General features: G+C 46.2%; 1 protein-coding gene across 1 annotated transcript in view; it reads left to right on the top strand.

Annotated features, from left to right (window-relative positions):
- The first annotated feature begins 3950 nt into the window (after nt 1-3950).
- Nucleotides 3951-23574, top strand: part of SPTBN4 (spectrin beta, non-erythrocytic 4) — a 55970-nt gene continuing 36346 nt past the window's right edge. The window contains exons 1-12 of the mRNA XM_072608267.1: nt 3951-4095; nt 13454-13668; nt 13936-14087; nt 14207-14380; nt 18015-18106; nt 18833-18913; nt 19116-19231; nt 21192-21304; nt 21426-21613; nt 21839-21956; nt 22402-22560; nt 22671-22973. Of these exons, the coding sequence (XP_072464368.1) occupies nt 13470-13668; nt 13936-14087; nt 14207-14380; nt 18015-18106; nt 18833-18913; nt 19116-19231; nt 21192-21304; nt 21426-21613; nt 21839-21956; nt 22402-22560; nt 22671-22973 (1695 nt within the window). The 5' untranslated portion in view covers nt 3951-4095; nt 13454-13469. The remainder of the gene's footprint in view (nt 4096-13453; nt 13669-13935; nt 14088-14206; nt 14381-18014; nt 18107-18832; nt 18914-19115; nt 19232-21191; nt 21305-21425; nt 21614-21838; nt 21957-22401; nt 22561-22670; nt 22974-23574) is intronic.

The raw sequence follows: 23574 nt of genomic DNA, 5'->3' as shown, positions 1-23574 counted from the left end.
GAGCAAGTGAGAAAACAAAGAATGAAGCATGGGTTAGGGGGAGGAGAATCAGTCCCAGGGCATAACCTTGGGGAATTCCTACAGCTAAAGTGTAGAAGATGGATGAAAATCTAACAGTGGAGACTAAGGAAGAGGTCAGACAAGGAGGAAAACCAGGAGAGGGCAGTATTGGGAAAGCCCAGAAAAGAGTATCCTGGATGAAGGGGATGATTGATGGTGTCACAAGCTGCAGAGTGGTCAAAAGAGTTAAGGCCCAGGAAAAAGCCCTTGCAATCAGTAATTACAAATGCATTGGTAACCTTGGAAAGAGTGGTTTCAGTTGAATGATGATTCAAAGTCAAAATGCAAAGGGGCTGAGAAATGAGGAGATAGTAAGGAAATAGGTGATATTTTTACTAAGTTATAAAAGAAAAGATATAGCACGATAGCTTGAGGGAAGGCAGAGTTGAGTGAAGACTTTTCAAGGTTGGGGAATCTTGGACATTTTTGTAGATGGTGGAGAGGAGAGGTGAGAGGGGCAAAGGGGTAAAGCTCCTGGACATGGGAGGGGTAGGATTAAGAAAGAGATTGTGGAGACATTGACTTTGGCTAGGAGGAGAACTACCTCTTTCTCCCAGACTGGAGCAAGAGAAGGGAGAGTGGGGGGGGGGTGTTGTAAAGAGGGGTTTTGAGGTATAGAATAGGGAAGAAAAGTGTGTGTTGTGTTCGTCTTTCGCTGCCGAAGAAGACCATGCCATTAGAGAAATAATGACATGACTTGCACTTGACTTTGTTTTGAGTGAGGCAGGGCTGTGCAGGTCACCAGCCTCACTTCTCCTCCAGAGCCATCTGAATCCAGTGACCAGATGTTCATCAGGATGACTGGAGATGACCCAGAATGAGGCAATTGGAGTTAAGTGACTTGCCCAAGGTCACACAGCTAGTGAGTGTCAAGTGTCTGAGGTGAAATTTGAACTCAGGTCCTCCTGACTCCTGCACTGGTGCTCTATCCACAGAACCACCTAGCTGCCCCAGGGAAGAAAAGTAATCTCATGGCAAATGACCTTGATTTTTAGTAGAGGTGAGACTCTGGGAGATGTGGGAAAGTTGAGAAGAATCTGAAGAGAGAAAACTGCTGGGAATGTAATTTTTTAAAAAGTCAGTGAGAAAATAAAAGGACTATGAGCAACAGGGATGGTCCAGTCCTGATCAGACAGCATGAGGGTTTCCAGCCAGCATAGTTGAGTGACCTGTAGCATATGAAGAGTGGGGGAGGGGGATAGAAGGGGTGGTCCAAGTTTGTGGTTCAGAAATGTATGACAAACGTGTAAGGGATTCAAAGGTGGAGGAAAGTGTGAAATTTAACTGATCAGCCATTAGGATGCAAGACTGTGAAGGGAAGGGAAATAGAGCTAAAGTATGGACAATTAACTGGGAGAAGTGGGAAAGGAAAACACTGGAGGTTATGATGAGGATGAAGAATAGGGCTGGGGAGGATGGAAGGCTACGATCAGAGAGGTGAATTTCAATTATGGAGATAACAGTGATGGGTGATTGTGAGCACTCAACGACAGGTGACTACCTTGTGGGTGTCTGAGGTGGAGTGAAGTTGTAAGTCCTGGGAAGTGAAGAGATTGAAGATCTGAGAGGCCAAAGTATTCAAGGGGACATCAACGTGCATACTGATATCCCTGAGTATGATGTCAGGAGTTGGGATTGAGAGGAAGACTGTAAACCAGATACTAAACTCCTCAAATAAGAAAGGCTAAAGGTTTGCTGTCCTAACAGATGAATATCACAAAGATCTTGACCCATGACAGAAGGAGTGAATCTCAGAGGGTGTCGGGGGCAAAAGGATGGTTTGGAAGCGGCAGTGAAAATCAAGGAGTATATTTACTTCTTCCTTAGTTTAGTGTCACCTAGTGGGGGCATGAGGGAAGCACTCTTCGATGGAGATGATGGCCAAAGATGCTTGGTCTTTCAGAGAGAGAGCCAGGTTTCTCAGTGTGAGAAGCTAGAAGAAGTATAAGAAGAAGGGGAATCCACAGGGTGTGGTAGAACTGGAAGGGCAGAGATCAGAGACTTGAGAGGGCAGAGAACAGAGTCTGGGGAGGGCAGAGAACAGAGATCAGGGAAGAAAAGATGAGCTAGATGGGAATAAGAGGCAATAGCGAAAGATGAGTTTCTCCCAAAATCATACTTAAAGTTAGTCATGACACACCCAGGTTTCCAGAATCCAAGTCCAACCGTTCCTAATGCAGTAACTTGCATCTGTGTATCTCTTAGCATCCCTATTGCTTGTCCTTTTGCTTCCGAGTGTTAACTTCATGTGTCTATCAGTCGGTCTGTGTGTGGAGTCCTTGTCTCTGTCACCTGTTTCTTTCTGAATTGGTTTCTGGGTATCTACCCCTGGGTTTATTCCAGTCGGTGTCTCTGTGTGTGTGTCTTTCCTAATGTCTTGCTTTGTGTCTGTTTCTCAGTCCCTCAAGCTCTCTGCAAGCCTGCCTTGGTATTCACTTGAGAGATAAGCCCTGGAGACTAACAGGAAGGGGAGGACTGGAGGGGAGAGACTTATAATAAGGGGGATCTGAACTGCTGAAGCCCACTATCCTTATTTCCTTTGTGCCAGTGGGTCATGGTTGTACAGAAGTAAAGGCTGTTTCTGTGACCTCTGCCTCTCTCTTAGCCTCAGTTTCTCCTGGTTGTTCAGTTGTGTCCCTCTTTGTGACCCTGTGGACCATAGCATGCCAATAGTGGGCGCGGGGTTTTCTTGATTAAGGCAAACGGAGGTTAAATGACCTGTCCAGGATCACACAACTAGTAAGAGGTGTCTGAGGGTAGATTTGAACTCAGATCTTCCTAACTCCAAGCAGCGCTCTGTCTACAGAGTCACTTAGCTGCCTCTTTTCTTCAGTTCTATGGCCAAAATCAAGCCCCGCCCCTTGGGGGGTGGGGGATGTTAGGAAAGATTAAATTTAGAAGGGGAGTGAAAGTGTTTAGAAAGCTCATCACTAGGAGCTGGAAGTCAGGACTTCTAGTTAGGAAGTTCGTGATCCCAGACAGGAAGTGGGAGATGGTTCCTGAGATGAAGGGTAAGGTAAGCCGGGACCAAGCTGGCGGGACTGTGTCTCTGGCTGGACTTAGGGAGGCTCCAGCTGGTGAGCACTGAGGGTGAGAGTCTACTGCTGGGTCTGCTGTGATGGTGGTGGGAACTTGGGTCTTGTGTGAAAGGGGTCAAGGTTGGGAAGGGATGAGTAGGTTTTGACGGTGGGAATAGAGGTATAGGATAAAAGGGCCTCAGACTTAACTTGGGGGATCCAGGCTAGTGAAGGCTGGGGTGGGGGAGGGGTTGAGAGTAAGAGGAAAGTGGGGGACAAAGTCTTGGGAGCTCCAGTCACATGTGATTGAGGGGGTCACGCTAGAGTGGAGGGTTTCACGACGATGGAGGGAGGGGGCTAGAAAAAAGGGACTCTGTTAGCTTGGGGGATTCAGTTTAGTGGGGGTGGAGTGAAAGAAGAGCATGTGGGGAGCCAGGAGAGGGGAGAACTCTAGGTCACGTGCCGCTGAGGGGGTCAGGATGGTGAGGAGAGAGGGGCTGGTTTGGGGGATCCAGACCAGTGCGAGTTGGTGCTATGAGAACAAGAAGTACAAGGAGTGGCCGGGTCCCTCATCGCGTTTGGATGACGAGGTCAATGGTGGTGGAGAACTGAGCAGAGGGGACTTTCATATGAGCTCCAGGGGTCACATGTCAGGCTGAGTAGGGCATGAGGGGGTCCCTGGCCAAGTGCATGTTGGAGGACCTGGGGGCCCCAGGGGCCAATCGAAGGCGAGGGGTGAGGGGGCAGGTCGCTGCCGTGGATCCCGGCGGGCGGAGGGGAGCGCGGGGAGCTGGGGGCGGGGGGCCAGCGGCGCATCGGCGGTGGCTGCCGCGGCGGCGGCGCATGCGGCCCAGGCCCAAGCCCGGCGGCGGCGGCGGCGGCGGCGGCGGCGTCCAGAGGACCCGGGGCCAGCCCGAGCTCCGGCAGCTACTGCTGCAGCAGCTGCAGCGGCATCGGAGGAAGAGGAGGAGGAGGGGCGGACAGAGCGGAGGCAGCGGCTCGGGCCGGGCAGGCGCAGGTGAGACCCTGGGGCAGCAGGCCCTGCGCCCCAATTAGGAAGAGATGAGGGTCAGGGCTGGGCCCCTGCCTGCCTTCCCTTTCCCTCCGCTACGCTACGACCCCCACCCTGCCCTGGGCCGCCCGCACCTGCGGCCGGGAGGGAGGTGGGGGGAGAGAGCTGGAAGGCATCTTCCCACGGGCATCCGCGCCCCCAGTGCTCACTAGCCCAGGTTCCGCGGGCCTGGTACCTCACTCCCTGTCCCCCCCACCCCGTAATCTGAGGGCAGCTGGCCTCGGGGGTGCATGTGTGTGTGCGGGGATATTGGGACACGTGTGCTAATTGGATCAGTTCCCTTGGGGTCGCTGTCTCTGGAGGACTGTGGGACAGGGCAGGGTCAGGATGCCCTCCCAAACCCTTGGAATCTGGCTCACTCTCTTCTCATTCCGTGGTCATCTTCTGCTCATCCTAATGTTTCAGAACTGCAGTTTGGGGTGGGGTAGGTTTTGGACCGGAGGTTCTGGGGCCTGCTGGGGAGGGCGGATCTGGAAGATAGAGACCAGAACAGTCACTTCCCCGCATTCACACACCCAGCCCTAGGCTCCCTCCAACCCAGTCCTTGCTCCCTATAACCACGTGGTGCTTTAGACATCCCCAGGATGTCCCAGTCCTTGCCCTGTCCCTGCCTTTCTGTGATCATGACAGACCCAGGAGAACATTTGTTATTTTCCGGATCTGGCTCTTTCCCTCCCCTCTCCCTTATCTTGATCTTCAGAGAAAAGGGTAACTTGTCGCCCTCTCCTTCTGTCCTCCTCCAGAGGTGAGTGTTTGAGAAGCAGGGACTCCAGAATGAATGGATCATATACCCACAGGGCATATCACAGTATTGAGTCTCCTCCACTTCACCTTATCACCCCCAAAGCTAACAGAAAGAACTTGTTACTGTCATAGGAGTAAAGAATTTAGAATTGTCAGAGGACTTAGAAATCATGTGGTCTATAACTTTCATTTTAGAGATGAGGAAACAGAGATGAAACAATCCTGTCCCTTACATTCTCAGGCCCACCCTGTTAGTTTGACCTCAGGCTCCCTATGTTGTTTCTCCCGACTTCCCTTTCCCTAACTCAGTCTCTGAATGATCTTTCCCCTGAACCAAAGAATCATAGAGTTTAGCAGGACAGAGCTGCAAGAAACCTAAGAGTTTAGCTTCTGATCCTTTGATCACTTTCTGTCCTTTCCCAGCATTCTTAGCAAGAATCCTCTTGTCACATCTTCAGGCTACATGCTCTGCCCCCATTCTCTCACTACCTACTCATTTTCCTACCTGTAGTATCCTCAGCTTCCATTCCTTCTCCTGTCTTGAAACTGTGCTATCAAAGGCTACCTATAATCTCTTGCTAAATTCCTTTTTCTAATCTTTTTTTTTCTCCTGGATCTTTGAGTAGCTTTTGACATGGTTGCCAGCATCTTCCTTCTGGATACTATCTTCTTCCTTGACTTGGGTGACATTGATCTTTCCTGGTTCTTGTCTTCTTTGCAGGGAGTCATCATACACTTTCATATTCTTTCAACATACAGTCGTACTATTGCTAGCCAGCTCCTACTTCTTCCTCACCTAATCCTCATGATTTTAGAAAATCACCAGCTGTCACCTGGAAAATCATCTCTGTTCCTGCTTTTAGCCCTGTTCTCTCATCTCCATCTGCCCCAGTCTTATCCTTCCCCAGGAATCTACACAGCAGCACCCTCCTCTTGCACAGGACTCTCTCAAACTCTCATTCTGTCATTAGTCAGGCACGTAATGGGCTCAATGTTTGATTAACAAACTATCTTTCAGCTTAGACCTTCTCTGTTGGAACACTTTCCTTCTTCTGCTACTCAGGGAAAACTTGGCTCCTCATCGAGACACTGCTTCCTTGGGCATTCTCTCCAGGATGCCCTTCCTCATTCCACCTCCCCCATCTGAGTTACCAGAAATAGAAGATATGCTCCTTTCTCCTCAGGGTCATTTCCAGACCTTACCACTGCTGCCATCACTCAGAATCCTTTCCTCTTTTGAAGTTCTATGTATTTCCTTATCAGTTACCTCAACTGCCATGAGTTACACCTTTACTCACAGCCACCTACAGACCCCTTGGTCTCACCATCACCCATGAATGTTCCATTTCCATGACAAGAATTATGAAATCCTTTATCTGGCCCATAATAGTCTATCTTTCCATCTCTCCCTGACTCTCACCCCTTCCCATTCTATTCTTTGCCCTTACTTCACTTCTGGTTCCTCCATCCCTTCTCCAAGAACATCATCTTACCTTGGCTTTACTTTACTCCATTCCCAATCTTGACCTGGAGTTAACCAGGTCAATCACACACCATCCTCTACTTTCTTGACCACTTGCCCTGTCACAGCTTATGTCTTTCTCAACCCTCAGCATGCATGGGTTTCTCCCACTCTCTACCTTCTCCATTCTTACTCATTTGAACAATTTTGGTGGAGCTGAAATAGTCACATAAACCCCCTGACTGGATCTACCATAAATGGATATCATCCAATCTCAGTTGGGTTCTCATTGCCACAAAGCAATACAGTTTACTCTCCCCTAACAGACTGTCAGTAAGTGCTCCAAACCTTTCTTCTCTCCATAACCTTCCCACACTTCCCCTTCCCACTTCAGAAAAAGACCCCCTTGAGAAAATCAAGACCATTCGATGTAATTTCCCTCTCCTCTACTACTCTGTATCTCATGATCCTTCCACATCCTTCGTCCTCTCTTTCTTTGCCCCAATTTCTTCTCCTTGCTAAAGCAACACCCTGCATTTGTGCCCTCCATCCCATCCCTCCCCTTTTCTTCTAGCAGCTCCATTAAGAAGCATTTATTAAGCGTTTACCCTGTGCCAAGAACTGTGTTAAGCACTGGGGATATGGGGAAAGACAAAACCAGTTCCTGCCCTTAAGGAACCTGGGAGAGAAGAGGGACTGAACCTGGCCTTTCAGTGGCACCTTGAACTCCGAGGTGGTGAAGGGTCTTTGTCCCAAAGCACGTTTTCCAAAACTTAGAATCTTAGAGAAAGGTTTAGAGCACCCAGGGGTTAAGTGGCCCATCCAGGACGTGTCAGAGGCATGTTATGAAGCAAGGTCTTCCTGGCTTTGAGATCAGCTTTCCCTCTACTACACCATGCTGCTTCTCATAAACGAATAAGTACATACAAGATATGTATGGATGTATGTACACATACAATATACATACAAGATGGAGGGTGACTAAGTGGGGAAGGCCCCAGCATAGGAACAGCTAAGTGGTTGAAATGGACAAAGTACTGGGCCTGGAGTCAGGAGGATTTGAGTTCAAATCTAACCTTGGACACTTACTAACTGTGACTCGGGGCAAGTCACTTAACTTCTGTCTGTCTCAATTTCCTCAATTGTGAAATGGGGATATTAGTAGCCCTTACATCCTAGGGTTTTTGTGAGAATCAAATGAAGTGATATTTGTGAAGGCTTTGCACAGTGCCTGGCACATAGTAGGTACTATTTGAATGCAAGCTATTATTATTTATTCAAGCATTGTTATAGAAAGTCTAGTTATTATTACTATCTTCTCCTAATCTTTTGACTCCTTCCTTGCTTCATGTCTGTCTCATCCCTAAAATGTCCTAACCTGACCACAGGCTATCATCATACTTATCCGTCCACCTTTTCATAGAGAAACACTTAGAAAGAGTTGTCCATACTCATTGCCAATCTTTCCAGTTACTTTTCAACTCATTGCAGTCCAATTTTCAACCTCATCACTTAACCAAGCTTCTTTCTTCAATGCTAGCAAAGTTCTCTATTTAAAAAAAGTTCTTGCTAGTTTTTGCTTTTATGTCACCTAGGTTTCCTACTTCATCCTTCCCTTCCCTGATCCCTTCCAGGGGGATATTTTTTATAGCAAATAAAGAAAAAAAAGAAAGAAAGAAAAAATGTTGAGCAAAATCAACCAATATATCACAAAAGTCTGAAGTTGTACGCAGTGTCTCATACCCATGTCCCTCCACTTCTGTTAAGTGGGGCTTCTTTGGAGCCAAGCTTAGTCACTATAATTCTGGGCATTCCATTTGTACTGTTTTGTGTTTCTTTCTCTTTTCATTGTTAAAGTCATTTCATGGACTGTCTTTTACTTCTTTTTGTATTCCTGGCAAATAGTAGGCACTTAATAAATGTTTATTGATTGAGGTTGTACATTGCTTTCCTGACTCTTCATCTTTCACTCTGCAACAGTTCGTGCAAGTCTTCTCTGGCTTCAATATCTATCTACATATGCTCTGAATGATTCCATTCCATGTTATCACGCACTTCTAAGAAGGAGCCTCACCAAAGGCATAGGACCCCATGTCTGAGTCCTCATAGCCCAGTGCCCTGTGCCATCCATATTCATAGCACAGTAATATTTCATCACATTTGACATTACGTACATTTTTCAATATTACATTATATATGACAGTTTGTTTGGCCATTTAGGCATTGACTTTGTTTCCAGTTCTTTGCTGTCAAAGAAAGTGCTGCTATTGATATTTTGGTGTGTAAGGGGACTTTATTTTTGTCATTGACCTCCTTTAGGTAAATGCCTAACAGTGAGACCTCTGGGGCAAAGGGCATGGACATTTTAGTTACTCTTTTCAATATTTGACACTTAGACTACCCCTTCCTCCTGGATGTTCTCTTCTCCCTATTCTTTCTCTTGGTTCTCCTTGGTTCTATGTATCTGTTCCTTCTCAGCCGCCTTTAATGTCCTACTCCTTCCACTTGTCGATATCCCCAAAGATATTCTCATGTCCTCTGTCTCTCTCTCTCTCCCTCTCTGTCTGTCTCAGAGGGGTTAAGTGACTTCTCCAGGGTCACACAGCTAGTAAATGTCTGAGTTGGACTTGAACTTGTGTCCTCCTGTCTCAAGAGCTGATGCTTTATCCACTGCAACACGACCTAGCTGTCCCACCCTTAAGATTCTCTCTTGAGTTTTCTTCCTTTATCTCTTTCTGCTCTTGCTCTTGGTGATTATCAGCCCCTATGGGTTCTATTGTCATTCCTAAGTCCATGACTTTGGGGTCTACATATCCAACTCTCCTGTCCAACCTAAACTCTGTTCTCACATCACCAAGTGGGAAGGACAGCTAACCCACTGGGTAAAGATAGCTATCTCACTGGCAGTCAGGCCCCACAAAATCTTGAATTCAGAATTCTAATAAGATAGAATTCAATAGTGAGTAATGGAAAACTTGACATGCATCCAAATGGTCAGGAAAAAAAAGATAAAAAGAAAAAAACGAAAAACAAATACAGAATGGGGAAGGTGCGTGTAGGCAGTTCTGAAAAAGAGCCTAGGGTTTTAGTAGACTACAAGGTCATGTGAATCAGCAGAACGATGGGCCTGTCAGGAAAATGGATGAGCTTTGGGGGTGCATTGAGAGAGGTGGAGCTTCTGGGAACGCGGAAGTGAGGGTTACAATGTCATCTACCCTAGTCAGACCACAGCTGGACTGTTGTGGTCACAGTTTAAGAGGGCATTTAATAAGCTGGAGTGTCCAGAGGAGACCAGTGAGCATGAGGGAAGTCTTTTAGCCCATGACATGAGGACCATTTGAAGGAAACGGGGACGTTTAGTCCAGAGAAGAGGGAAGCGTGGTAGCTATCATCAAGGGTTTGAAGGACTATCTTGTGGAATAAGGATGACCTTTCTTTTGTTTTACCTCAGAGGGCAGAACCAGGAGCAATGGGTGGTGAGGGTGGAGTGAAGGGAGTAGGAGACCAAAAAGTGGTTAATTTAGGTTTGGTTTCAGGAGAAACTTCCCACCAATTAGGGCTGTTCCCACGTGCAGTGGATTGCCTCAGGGTCCCCAAGTACGGTGGGATGCCTCGGGAAATAGCAGGTTTCCTCTCAGTGGATTTCTTGAAGCGGAGGCTAGAATGATGGTCACTTGCTAAGTATGTTATAATAGGGATTCCTTTTGGGTCTGGGTTAGACTGGATTCCACTGAGGGTACATCCAAAATTCTGTGATTCTTTGACCTCTATATTGGACATTTTCCAGTGGATGTCCCATAGGCATTTCATCTTGACATTCACAGCAGAACTCTATCTCCACCTCCCTCAAATGCACCCCACTTTTTAACTTTTCTCTTGTCATTAAAGGCACCATCAGTTGTCTAGGTACCCAGATTCACAAGCCAGGTGTCATCACCTATTTTGCCCTCTCCCTCCGTTCCCGTGTCTTTAAATCTTGTCGTATCTCCCAGTTGGCTCCACTCCACTCACAAGGCCACTATACGCTCTCCCTTGGACTATGGAGAAGCCTTAGACTGAGTTTCGAATCCTTCCTCCGACATTTACTAGCCATGTTACACTGGGCAAGTCATTTAAATTCTGTGAGTCTCAATTTCCTCATCTGGAAAATAACAATAGAATCTATTCCACAGGATGGTTGTGAGGACCTGATAAGTTGATAAATGTCAAGCACTTTGAGGACCTTAAAGTACTGTATAAATGCTGACTAATATTATTATTGTTATTTCCCTGCCCTTATTGTCATTTTGCTGTTCCTAAAGCAGAGCTCCAACTATATTACTCACTTACTCAGGAAACTGCAGTGTTTCCCTATGACCTTTAGGATCAAACACAAACTTCTCTTTTTGGCATGTAGGGCCCTTCACAGACTGACTCTAGCCTCTCTCCTTCCCAGGCTTATTCCCTTTCACATCCTTCATTGCCACTGCCTTGACCTACTTGCTGTTCCCTGGTTCTCACCTTCCATTTCCTCGTCTCCTTGTCCTGTGCCTGTGCACAGGCTGGCTGTCCCCTGGCTCTGGAAAACTCTTCCTCTTCCCCTCTGCTTCTGAGGATCCCTTACTTCCTTCACAGGTCAGCACACAGGGTACCTCCTGTATGGGGCCCTTCCTGACACTCCCCGGCAATTGTATCCTCCCCTCCAAATATCGCTGCTCATTCACTTTGTAAAGATTTTGTATTCATGGGTCTGTGTATCTGTTGTGCCTGCCACCCCAATAGAATGCAGTCTTTGAAGGCAGGAACTATTTTGGTTTTGTATACCCAGTGTCTAACTTACAGGAATAGGAAGTGAATTTGAGATGGCCATGTAGTTGACATTACTGATCTACTAATTCAGATTAGCACCTCCTCTGTGGTCTTGTAGAGTTGGACAAATGCCTAGAACTCTTCTAGGTGAAATGACTTGCCCAGTGTCACACAGCCAGCATGTGTTAGGGGAAGGACCCAAGTCTTGCTAGCTTTGAGGCCACAATGCTTCCCATTATTGGATGAATGTTGGGGTCACCCCAAGCTCTTCTCTGTATCCTCTCCTTTGGTGAGCTCATCTGCTCCTGTGAGTTCATTGGTCACCTATGCCAATAGTGATCCCTAGATCATATACCGAGTCCCGATCTCTTTCCTGAGCTCTAGTCTCACATCTTTCATTGCTTGTTGATCATCTTTTCCCACCAGCACTGTAGATGCAACATGTCCAAAACAGAGTTTCGCTTCCTCCCTGAAATCCACCCCTCTCCCGGTTTTCCATTTCTCTTCAGGGCATTGGTATCTTCCATCTCACTCACCCAGGCACATAGCCTACAAGTCACCATTGACTTTACATTCTCTGAGTCTCCTAAAATCTAATCAGTCACTAAGTCTTGTCCATTCTATCTCCGTAACATCTCTGGACCTTGCTTTCTTCCACCTATTTGGGTGGATGACCCACATCATCTCTTGCTTAGACTATTACCCTAACTGGATGCCTTTTTAGCTTTCATTTTCTACCCCCTCCAACCAATCTTCCACGAAACTGTAAAAATAATTCATCTAAAGCCAAATCAGACCACGTCACTCCCCTGCCCAAGAATATCCAAAGGTTCTCTATTGTCTGTCGGATAAAATAAAAAAAAAATCCTCAGTGTCATTCCCGTTCAGATTCCAGCTAACTTTTCCAGGCTTTCATGTAATTCTCCTTTGCACACTCTGTTCCAGCAGCTACGTGGCACAGTAGATAGAGCAGTTGGACTTGGAGTTAGGAAGACGAGTTCAAATCCAGCCTCAGATATTTACTTACTAATAATGACCCTAGGCAAGTCATTTAAACTCTTTGCCTCAGTTTCCTCATCTGTAAAATGAGGATAATAATAGCGCCTACTTCCCAGGGGTTGCTGTGAAGATCAAATGAGATGAATAGTTGTAAGATGCTTAGCGCAGTGCTTGGCACCTCATAAGCCCTGTAGAAATGTTAGCTTTTATCACTCCTCCTCCTGTCATTAGTTGGTATTACCTGAACTTGGTCTCGCAGCTCCCAGCTCCTGGTCTCCTCACTGTCTCTTTCTCACTTCCCCTTCTTAGAATCCCCTGCTTCCTTCAAGACTCCACTCATGTGATACTTTCCTCCTCTGGACAATCTTTTCTGAACTCCTGAGTTATTACTGCTGTTTCCTTTCTCTTCAACTGATTGTGAATAGAAGCTCCTTAAGGTCAAAGGTTGTTAGTTTTCCTCGGTAGCCCAATTGCCCGACTCTTATAAGGCATTTCAGAAGTATCGTTGGATGGGGTCATGTAGGATGGAATGGTATGCCATGGGCATGACCTTTCCAGCCTTAGCTGACATGGTTGCTTTTCGTGGGCTCTCCTCCACAGCCAGACCACCCAAATCTTCATTCCTCAGACATGCTTTATGCTTTCTCATCTCCATTCTGTTTCTTAAATGGTTCCCTGGGCTCGGTGTCTTTCCTCCTGCCTCAGGAGGAAAGGCATCCCAATAGGAAGAGACTGTTAGCCCTGGCCAGCTCAGAGGGTTTGGATTCTAGGCAGTTCCCTATCTCTGGGATTCAAGGTCAGTCACTTAAGGTCTCCTCATCTGTAAAATAGATGGCATCTTCCAGCTCCACATCTGGATGCTCATCATCTACATAATTGGAACCTCAGTTTACTCCTCTGTAAAATGGGAAGACTGACCCCCATAGTCCTTTCCAGTCTTGTGACTTCACAAGTTGGTAATGAACATCCCTCTTGGATGACACATACCACTTTTTCTGCCCCTCCTTAACAGAGAGAATGTAGAATAACTGCATTATAGTTATTTGTGTGTGTGTTAGGATTTACCAAGCTCTCTACTTCAGGCTTGGCTCGTGGTGCCAACGTCATGTTTTACTGAATGAATGGATGACTGAATGGGGAAAATTGGGCATGGGAGCAGGGATGCCACAGACTGCTTAGGTGAATTGATTTCAGGCATGCCTGAGGCCCACGTCTGTGCTATGAAGAGGCTGGGGTTGGGGAGAGCGGAGCTGATAGTGCTGATCCTGGACTGAGACATTTCTAATGGATTTCCTTCTCTCCTTCCCAAAGGCCTGCACATTCCTTGATGGCCCACATGCCAGGGGGCCCGGGGGAACTGGACAACATGGAGGGGCCTCCCTCAGTCAACAACAACAATCCCACCCGATGGGAGAGCCCTGAGCGGGCCTGGGATCGGGAACCCACAGCGGCCCCCACTGCAGCTTCTGGGTCAGGCAATGCAGCTGCCTCACTCTTCGAGTGTTCCCGAATCAAGGCCTTGGCAGGTGGATGGTGGGAAGCCAGGAAGCTGGGGCAAGTAGGGACCAAAGGCTAGGGAACTGGAGGCAGTAGGGGTAGAAGTCTAGGGAGCTGGAGTCAAGTGGAGACCAGAGGTCAGAGAGTTGGAGAAGAAGTCAGAGAATTGGGGTGGTGGGGAACTAGAGGTCATTGGAACTGTGGGAGGCAGGGACAGGAGGCCTAGGACTTAGGGATGCAATGGGCTGAGAGGTCTAACCAGGTTGGGGAAGAAGCAGGATGACTTTGTTTCCTAGATGAAAGGGAGGCGGTGCAGAAGAAGACCTTCACTAAGTGGGTGAACTCTCACCTTGGACGTGTGGGCTGTCGAATCAGTGACCTGTATGGAGATCTGCGTGATGGTTATGTGCTAACCCGACTTCTGGAGGTGCTGTCAGGGGAGCAGCTGGTGAGGACAGACTGGGCTGGGGCTGGCTGGGGAGCAGGAGGCCCAGGGACCTGGACCCTAAATGTGGTGGGTGAGAAAGGACTATGTCTGCATTCTTTCTTCATCCCCTTCCTCCCTAGCCACGACCCACACGGGGTCGGATGAGGATCCACTCCCTGGAGAACGTGGACAAGGCATTGCAGTTCTTGAAGGAGCAACGTGTCCACCTGGAGAATGTGGGCTCCCATGATATTGTGGATGGGAACCACCGGCTCACCCTGGGGCTGGTCTGGACCATTATTCTTCGCTTCCAGGTACTCATGACCCAGAATCGTCTCCACCAGGTTCTGCTACAGAACCTTGGCTCTGGAGCTGTCCCATGTTCTAACCTTGAAATTTCTCACTGGAGGCCAATACAAGAAGTCTAGAATTCCTGTCTTCCCTGACCTAGATCCCAAACCCAGTGCCACACATAAGAGTCTCAAATTCTTACTCTGACCTCAAAATTCAATTCTCAAGCCTTGATCCATGAACTTGAGATGCTTACCATGACTCAGAACTCAATCCTAGAATCCTAATATAGATCTTTACAGCTCTTGCCATGATCTAGAACTCAGTCCTGCAACAACTTTCCACATTCAGGAATCTGGAATGCTCACTGTGACGTAGAACTCTTGACTACAAGTCTGGAACTCTTATTCTGACCCTGAATTTAATCCTAGTATCCTTATCTAGGAGTTTTAATCTTTAACCCTGATTTAGGACTCAGTCTTAGAACCCTTACCTGTGAATTTGCATTTCTTAACTAGAGTCAGAATTCTATTGAAATTCCCAACTGGAAATAGAACCCAACACAAGCATCTCCCCTCCCCCTTCCCCGGGACTTTTATACTTGCCTTGACCTAGAACCACTACTTGGGAGTCTAAAAATTTTTTCACTTTGACCTAGAACATTTTCCTTCCTGGCAGCCCAGAACTCTTACGGTGACCCAGATTCTAAAACTTCCCATGCCTCGGAGGCTACAATTTTCACCTTGACTCAGAACCCATTTCGGGAGCCTGAAAACCCAGAGAATCTGAAACTTTCATTCTGACCCATATATGATCCCATAACTTCTATTAACTATAGGACTTTCTCCTCTTTATTTTAGAATGCAGGTATAACAGTGGTATCCCTGCCTTAACTCTTACCTCTGACTCCCTGGGAGTCTGAAGTGCTTATTCTAACTTAGAATTCATACCCAGAGATCTGAAAAATTCTCTCTGACCTAGAGCATTCCTCTACCTGGGAGTCTAGTACTCTCATTCTGTCCCAGAAACAAACTCAGAATTCTCCCCTGGGAGCCTTAATTCTTTTTTTCCCCCCACTAACAATCAAGCATTTTTTTTTCGTTCCTCCCATATGCCTCCACCCTAGCTGCATGCTGCTGTACGAGTCACTTGAGCGCTGTCTGCCTCAGTTTCTTTAAATGTAAAATAGGGATATTAATAGCCCTTCCTTTCCTATATTGTGAGGATCAAATAAGATGGTATTTGCAAAGTGCTTAGCACAGTGCCTGGTATCCAGTAGGTGCCAAATAAATATTCTTTCCCTTCTCTTCCCTTCTCAAATATTCGTAGTCAAGCAAAAGAAAATGATCCTATTGGCCATGTCCAAAAATAAAAGTGTGTCTCATTTTGCATATTTAGTCCCTTAGCTCTCTGTCAGGAGATGGGGAGCATTATTTAACACTGATCATTGTATTGATCGGAATTCTTAAGTCATTCAAAACCATTTGCTTTTGCAACATTGGTGTTATAGTATAAATTGTTGTCCTGGTTTTTCTCACTTCACTTTGCATCAGTTCATACAAGTCTTCTCAGGTTTCCCTGAACCCCCCCCCCCCTTCATCATTTCTTACAGTACAAGATTATTCCATCACATTCAAATACCATAACTTGTTCAGCTATTCCCCAATAGGAAAACCATTTAGTTTCTAATTTTTGGCAGCTATGAAAAGAGCTGCTATAAATAATTTTGTACATGTAGGACTTTTTTTCTCTTTTTTTATCTCCTTAGGGTATAGGCATAATGGTGGTATCCCAGCCTTAACTCCTACCTCTATCTCAGGTCCCAGTTGTAACCTGCCCCCACCATCTGTATTACACTCTGTCTGACCCAGAACGCACTTTCCTGATGGAGGCTGGAACTTAAAAAGTAGATTTCATTGATATATTTTATTTTTTAACATCACCTGTATCTTCCACTCGATGTATTCCCCAATCCCTCCCCCAAAGGCATTTTTTTATAATATGTATTTTTAGAAATACTGTTTTTTTCTAATTACACATAAAGACAATTTTCAGAATTCATGTTTTATGAGATTTGGAGTTCAAAATTTTTCTCTCTTCCTCCCCCAAGGGCAAGCAATCTACTATAGGTTATACGTGTGCAATCACGTAAAACATATTTCTCCATGTCATGTTGTGAAAGAAGAAGCAGAAGAAAAGGAAAAAAACTACAAAAAGACAATAAAGAAAGTGAAAATAATGTGCTTCAATTTGCATTCAGACTTCATCAGCTCTTTATCTGGGTGTGAATAGCGATTTCCACATGATAAAGAATTTTTAAAAGAGGAAGAAATAAATTCAGCAAAATTAATCAATATATTGAAAAAGTCTGACCTTATTTCTACGCAGTTTCCCACCCATGAACCCTCACCTCTTCAAAGAAGTGGGAGAAAGTCTTATATTTCTTCTTTGATACCAAGCTTAGAGGCTGGAACTCAGAATCTGAGCCAGTCCCAACCTAGGGGCCCTTCTTAGGAGCTTGCGGTGGGGGGGAAATAATTTGGGATCTATATCCCATATCCACAAGAACCTTGATCTAGGACTCTGCCCTAAACCAAAGTCTAATTCTAGTAATTTGTTCATCCTAGAGTCTGGATCTTTACTTTGGTGAACTCTAGCAGCAAGACCCCTGGCACACACAGGAGGGCTTGTTGTACAGGTTCTTAGATCTCCTTTTCTAAAAGGAAAGCAACTTTTGAGGGGTCAACAATCTACTTTAATCAAACACATATATCACTCACTTAATTCAGGGAAAAAGTCAGCACCCTGAACTTCAGAGAAAATACCAACAGAGAAATAAAGACCAGCAGACAGGGCTTCCAACTATCTGACCATAGAAAATACATACATCATTACTAGAGAGAAACATCAATATATGAGTTTTCAGAGCTAGGGGGCATCTTAAAATAACTGCCTGGAGTCTCAATTGGCACAAGAATCTTCTTCCAAAAAATAAGCCCCAAAGCAAAACCTCACTTCAGAGTCTATATACTCTTCTCAGGGCTGGAGGGCATGACCCTCCATAACCCAGTGCCTCACTGAAAATCAACAAAATTAAGGTGTCTGAGGCCTATTAATGGGTGGGGAAGATCTTTAACTCCTCCTCCCTCCCACCATTAACCTCACATTAACCTTAGATGAACTCATGAGATGGTTGAGAACAGCACTACCTCAAGAGCTTGGGCCTCCATCCTAATCCTGATACAATTTAAGTTATTTTGACAAGCCCTTATTAAACACCTTCTGTGTACAGAGAACTGTCCTGGGGGCTGAGTAATAGCTGACATTTCTGTAGGCTTTCAGGTTTAGTAAGCTCTTCACACATATGATCTCCTTTGGTCCTCACCATGACAGAGCATGCATCACTATTCCCATTTTACAGGTGAGCACATTGAGTTTCCAAGAAGAGAAATTGCTTGTTCCATGATCACCAAGGTGGCTTCAGTTCCCCTTGATTCCACAATCTTTGCTGGTCCATGCTGGAAGCTCCAGGATCTAAAGCCAAAAATCTGACCTCCTTGAGATGTTTATTGCTATGAGAATTCTTGAGGTGCCCTAGAGTGTATGTTGGTTCAGACATCATCCTCTCCCAACTTATGTCTTCCTTCCTCATCCCAGATTCAGGTCATCAAGATTGAGACGGAGGACAATCAAGAAACACGGTCTGCCAAAGATGCCCTGTTGCTCTGGTGTCAGATGAAGACAGCGGGGTAGGGGCTCCCCTGCCCTCTTCTGGGACCCCCTTCCCTTCTCAGAGTATGGAAAAGTCTTCCAGTGGGGAGAGAGGGAGGGAGATATGGGCTGGGAGGCAGACTGCAGAGGGAGGGTGGATGGGAATGGGGGGGCAGAAGGTGCCTGATGGGTGAAGTGGCCTCTCTTTTCTGTCTTTCTCTGTCTTTCTGACTTTGTCTATTTCTCTCCCTCTCCCTTTCTCTGTTTCTCTCCATCCCCTGTCTTCTTTCCACATATCCACTTTTCTTTCACTTTTGTGCTTTTCTATCTAATTGTCTTTTTGTTCCTCCCCTTCTCTATTACTCCTTGGATCTTGGTTCTTTCTCTGAGTCTTTTTTTTTGCATTTTTATTTCTTCTCTCTCTCTCTCTCTCTCTCTCTCTCTCTGCCTCTCTCCCTGCCTATCTCTTCCCCTTTTCTGTTTTCTTCTATGGATGTGCTGTTTCCTGTCTCTTCCTATCTCTCTTTGTTTCTGTGTGTCTCTGTCTAACTTTCTGGGCTTCTTTCCATCTCTTTTTTCCTCCCTCTGTCTCTGTCTTTTATGTTGGCATCAATTTCTGCTTTGTTCTCTTACTGAATCTGTCTCTTTCATTTAATTTTCATTTCTGTCTTTCCATTTGACTGCCTCCTTGCTTCTTGGTCACTTGTGTCTGTGCATCACCCCCCCCCCCCCCCCCGCCCACGCCACATTCTGTCCACCCTCAGTTACCCTGAGGTGAACATTCAGAATTTCACCACTAGCTGGAGGGATGGCCTGGCCTTCAATGCTCTCATCCATCGACACAGGTAGATGCTCTGCCCCTTGTTCCTGCCTCTATATACACAGATATATGGAAAAATAGCTCTCCCCACCAACCACACCCCTTGCCCTTCCTGGCACTGGTACAATGTTTCATTCCTCTCAGGCTGGGAGCCATTCTGGGTCTGGGGCTTCCCTGTCCACACACCTCCGCTTTCACTGCCCTCCCCTCTCTGTTCCCATTCCCAGGCCAGACCTAGTGGACTTCAGCAAACTCACCAAATCCAATGCCACCTACAATTTACAGCGGGCGTTTCACACTGCTGAGCAGCAGCTGGGGCTGGCCCGTCTACTTGATCCAGAAGGTGAAGTTTCTTCTCCTGCTGTCCTAGAACTCTTCAGGATCCTCACTTCAAATCCCTTCTATCCTAGGTGTAGCTCCCAGGAAATGAAAACATAGACAGTCAGAGCTAGAAGTAATGTTAGAACATATAGCATGTTGGTGCTAAAATGGACCTAAGGGTTGGAAAGGATTGTTCAGATAGGACAATTGAGGGCCAGAGAAGGAAAAAGCAGTTCTTAAAGTCAGGAAGCCAGGGAAAGAGAGGCAGTCTAGCCTGATGGAAAGATAGTCAGCCTCAAAGCCAGGAATATGGAACTTCCCAGGAAGGAAACTCTTGAAGATACTGAAGTCCTCCAGAGAAAGAACTGATAAATAGAAATATGTATAGTATGGTTTTACACACACACACACACACACACACACACACACACACACAATTTTGTGTCTAATGGTAGCCATCTCTAGGGTGAGGTGTGGGAAGGGAGGGAAAAATATAAAAAGTACACAGCAGAGAACAAAAGAAAATATAGAAGAAAGCGTAGAAAGCTGAGCAGCCTCGAGAATGATGAGTAGTACTTATTACATAGTTTTTATTAATTACTTTATTTGTTTTCAGTTTTCTACAATCACTTCCATAAATCTTAGATTCCCCCCCCCTTCCTCTCCTCTCTCCCTCCCCGAGACAGCATGCAATCTTATATATGTTCTGCACATGCATTCTTATTAAATACATTTTCACCTTACTCATGTTGCCTAGAAGAATGAAAATGAATGGGAGAAACCATGAAACACAAAACAAAACATAACAGAAGAGAAAATAGTCTGCTTCATTCCGCGATCTAATTCCAGAATTCTTTCTCTGGATGTGGAAGACATTTTACCTCAAAAGTCCACTGGGAATTTTTAAATTTCTAGCATTGCTGTGAAGGGCTAAGTTTACCAGAAAAATTCCTCACACACTGTGGTTGTTGCTGTGTACAAAGTTCTCCTGGTTCTGTTCCTTTCACTCAGTATGAGTTCATATAAGTCCTTCCTGTTCATCATTTCTTATAGCACAATAGTATTCTATTACATTCATATACCACAACTTGTTCAGCCATTCTCCAATTGGTGGGCATCCCCTTGATTTCCTGTTCTTGGGCACCACAAAGAGAGCTGCTACAAATATTTATGTACATGTGGGACCCTTTCCCATTTTTGTGATCTCTTTGGGATACAGTTCTAGAAGCAATATTGCTGGGTCAAAGAGTATGCACATTTTTGTAGCCCTTTGGGCATCTTATATAGTTTTAAAAAGTGTAATCAGTGTGAAATGTAAATTTATGGCTTTGTAGTGAATCCTCTTTGTAGTCTGTGCTGTGCACGTGGTCTTTATGTACTTAAGTTCAAAATGTATAATTTTTTTAAAGGACACTAACGTCCAGAGAAGGTGCTGACTTGTACTGGTAGAAGGAGCTTATCATCAGGCACTTCCTTTAATGATAAAATCACTGGTCAAGTTAGAAAAAATACAGAGCTGGACTGGAACCTGGGTTCTTAAACTCCACACTTGATGTTGTTTCCACAACAGGAGTGGAACAAGACTAGTGTTTTATGGGTATGAGGAACTCCCCAGGTCAGAATCTTCTTCTCCCAACATAAGTTGTCACTTTCTCATAAGACTTATGGTCTTAGAAAGTTGCCTAGAGCATTGAGGGGTTAGACTTGCTCAGGTTCTCTAGCCAGTTTGTGTCAGAAGAGGGACTCTAACCCAAGTCCTTCTGGCTTTGGGCCCAGCCCTTTATCTGCTACTGTGCCTTCTTTCACTTCTCCAGTGACTCTCATCCCATTCTCTGCCAAAAAAATTTTCTAGTACTTTTCCAATATCTGGTTACCAAGTTGCGTTCTCTTTCCCAGGGTCTTGTTCCCTGGGCCCCTAGAGTTCCCTGTTTTCTTCCTCCTGCCTCCCTCACCTCAAACCCCATTTTTCCCCCACCCTCCAGATGTGAACATGGAAGCTCCAGATGAAAAATCCATCATCACCTATGTGGTATCCTATTACCACTATTTCTCCAAAATGAAGGCTCTGGCAGTCGAGGGGAAGCGGATAGGGAAGGTATCCAGGCTTGGGGCGGGGGGGGGGGGGGGGGAAGAATTGATGAAAGTCGTAGGGTAGCCCCGTCAGCCTCCCCACCCCAGTCCTCACTGTCCTTATCCCCTTTCCACTGCTGGGTTAGGTACTGGACCAGGTGATAGAGATTGGGAAGATCATGGAGCGTTATGAGGAGCTGGCCTCAGAGCTCCTGGCCTGGATCGAACGGACTGTAGCCCTCATCAGCAACCAGAGGTTCGCCAACTCTCTCAGTGGAGTCCAGCAGCAGCTTCAGGCTTTCACTGCTTACTGCACCCTGGAGAAGCCCATCAAGTGAGGAGCATCAGAACTAGACAGGGCTGGGATGGTATCCTTGGGAGAGGCTCAAGAGAATGTTGGAGTAGGGTGGTGGTGGGGTGGAGAATGGAAGTGGTCCTCATGTTACAGGAATGGTGTTAGAAGCAAACTACCAGGAATGAGAAATTATGGGGCAGAGTGCTGAAGAGAGAAAAATCTCACCAAGGAGCCCTGACTCATTTCCCCTTCCTTGGATTTTAGGTTCCAGGAGAAAGGGAACCTAGAAGTTCTACTCTTCAGTATTCAGAGCAAACTTAGGGCCAGCAACCGGCGTCTCTATGTGCCCCGAGAAGGCTGCAGCATTTCCGACATCAACAAGGTTTTGAGATGAACACAGGGCTGGGCTTGGCATGGCATGGGGATGGGCTTTGGTGGGACTGGGGTTAGAAGAGCAGGCTGGCTGGGTTTATGAGGCGATTGGGTGGCTGGGTCTAGAAAGGCAGTGACTTCACTGAGACTTCAGACTGAGAGCGATAATGCTGGGGCTGTGGAGAAGGGAGAGGAACCAGGTCTGGTAGGATTAAAAGGTTGGGTTTAAAGGGTGAAGAGAATCTGGTTTTGAAGGGGGATGGAGGGGCAGGGTTTGGGGAGGGAAGAGAAGCTGAACTTGAGGACTGTCTTTAGGGAACAGAGAGCCCGGATTTAAGATAACAGAGAAGGTTGATTTGGGGGATGGTGTGGTGAATTTGGGGAGGAAGATGGGGCCGAATTTGGGGGATGCAGGTCTGGGGTTGAGATTCTGTCCCATGTCCCTCAAACCCTAGGCATGGACACAACTAGAAAAGGCAGAGCATGAGCGGGAGGTTGCTCTTCGATCAGAGCTCATCAGGCAGGAGAAGTTGGAGCTTTTGGCCCAGAGGTTTGACCACAAGGCAGCCATGAGGGAGAGCTGGCTTAGTGAGAACCAGCGCCTTGTGTCCCAGGTAACGAAGCAGCACAGGGCAAGTTTCTGGGGGGTAACCAAGAAGGGTTCCCATCCCACCACCTCCTATGCCATTCCCTTCCCCTTGTTTATACCCATCTCTGCACCCAGGACAACTTTGGCTATGACTTACCAGCGGTGGAGGCGGCCATGAAAAAGCATGAAGCTATCGAAGCAGATATCTCATCCTATGAAGAAAGGATACAGGCTGTGGCCGACTTGGCCCAAGCACTGGCTGGAGAGGGTTATTATGATGCACGACGTGTTGCTGCCCAGCGCGACAGTGTCCTGCGCCAGTGGGACCTGTTGACTGGGCTTGTGGGAGCCCGAAGGACTCGGCTGGAGCAGAACCTGGCCTTACAGAAAGTGTTTCAGGAAATGGTCTATATGGTGGACTGGATGGAGGAGATGCAGGTGCCTGTGGGCTTGAGACTGATGGAAGAAGGCTGAAGGCAGAGATTGGGGTGGGGTGGCGGGAGGCGGGGGGAGAGACAGATAAGCAGACACAGAGAGAACAGAGAGAGACAGAAGGACAGACAGAGACACACAGGGAGAAAATAATAGAATAAGAGGCAAAGAAACGGAAAGATTGAGAGATAATTATGTAGTACTTTCAGTTAGGGTTTTACCTCATCAGAGGAAATACTCACATAGAAGGAATCACAGAGTTCCTTTGATTATTTGAGTTTAATGTTTGCAAAGCACTTTGCATTTGAGCCTCACAACTCTGTGAGATGATGTTAAAGGTGATATTCTGTCCATTTTAGTGATAAAGTAACTGAGTCATACATGATCCTACAACTATAATGTCTCAGAAGGTAGGATTTGAACCAAGGTCTCTTCTGGGTCATTTATACAATCTTGCCTTTCATTCAAAAGATTGAGAAAGAGATAGAGAAACAGAAGTGGGGGGGTGGGGACAGACACACACACACAGAGACAGAGAAATGTAAAGAGATTCAATTACAAGTCAATTCAGTCCAACCACAGTCAGTTAATCATCTAACAATGTGTG

Source organism: Notamacropus eugenii, chromosome 5 (assembly GCF_028372415.1).
Source record: "Notamacropus eugenii isolate mMacEug1 chromosome 5, mMacEug1.pri_v2, whole genome shotgun sequence".
In the NCBI taxonomy this organism is placed as follows: domain Eukaryota; kingdom Metazoa; phylum Chordata; class Mammalia; order Diprotodontia; family Macropodidae; genus Notamacropus; species Notamacropus eugenii.
The sequence above is the reverse complement of the archived record's forward strand: the minus strand, read 5'-3'. Positions and strand labels throughout refer to the sequence as shown.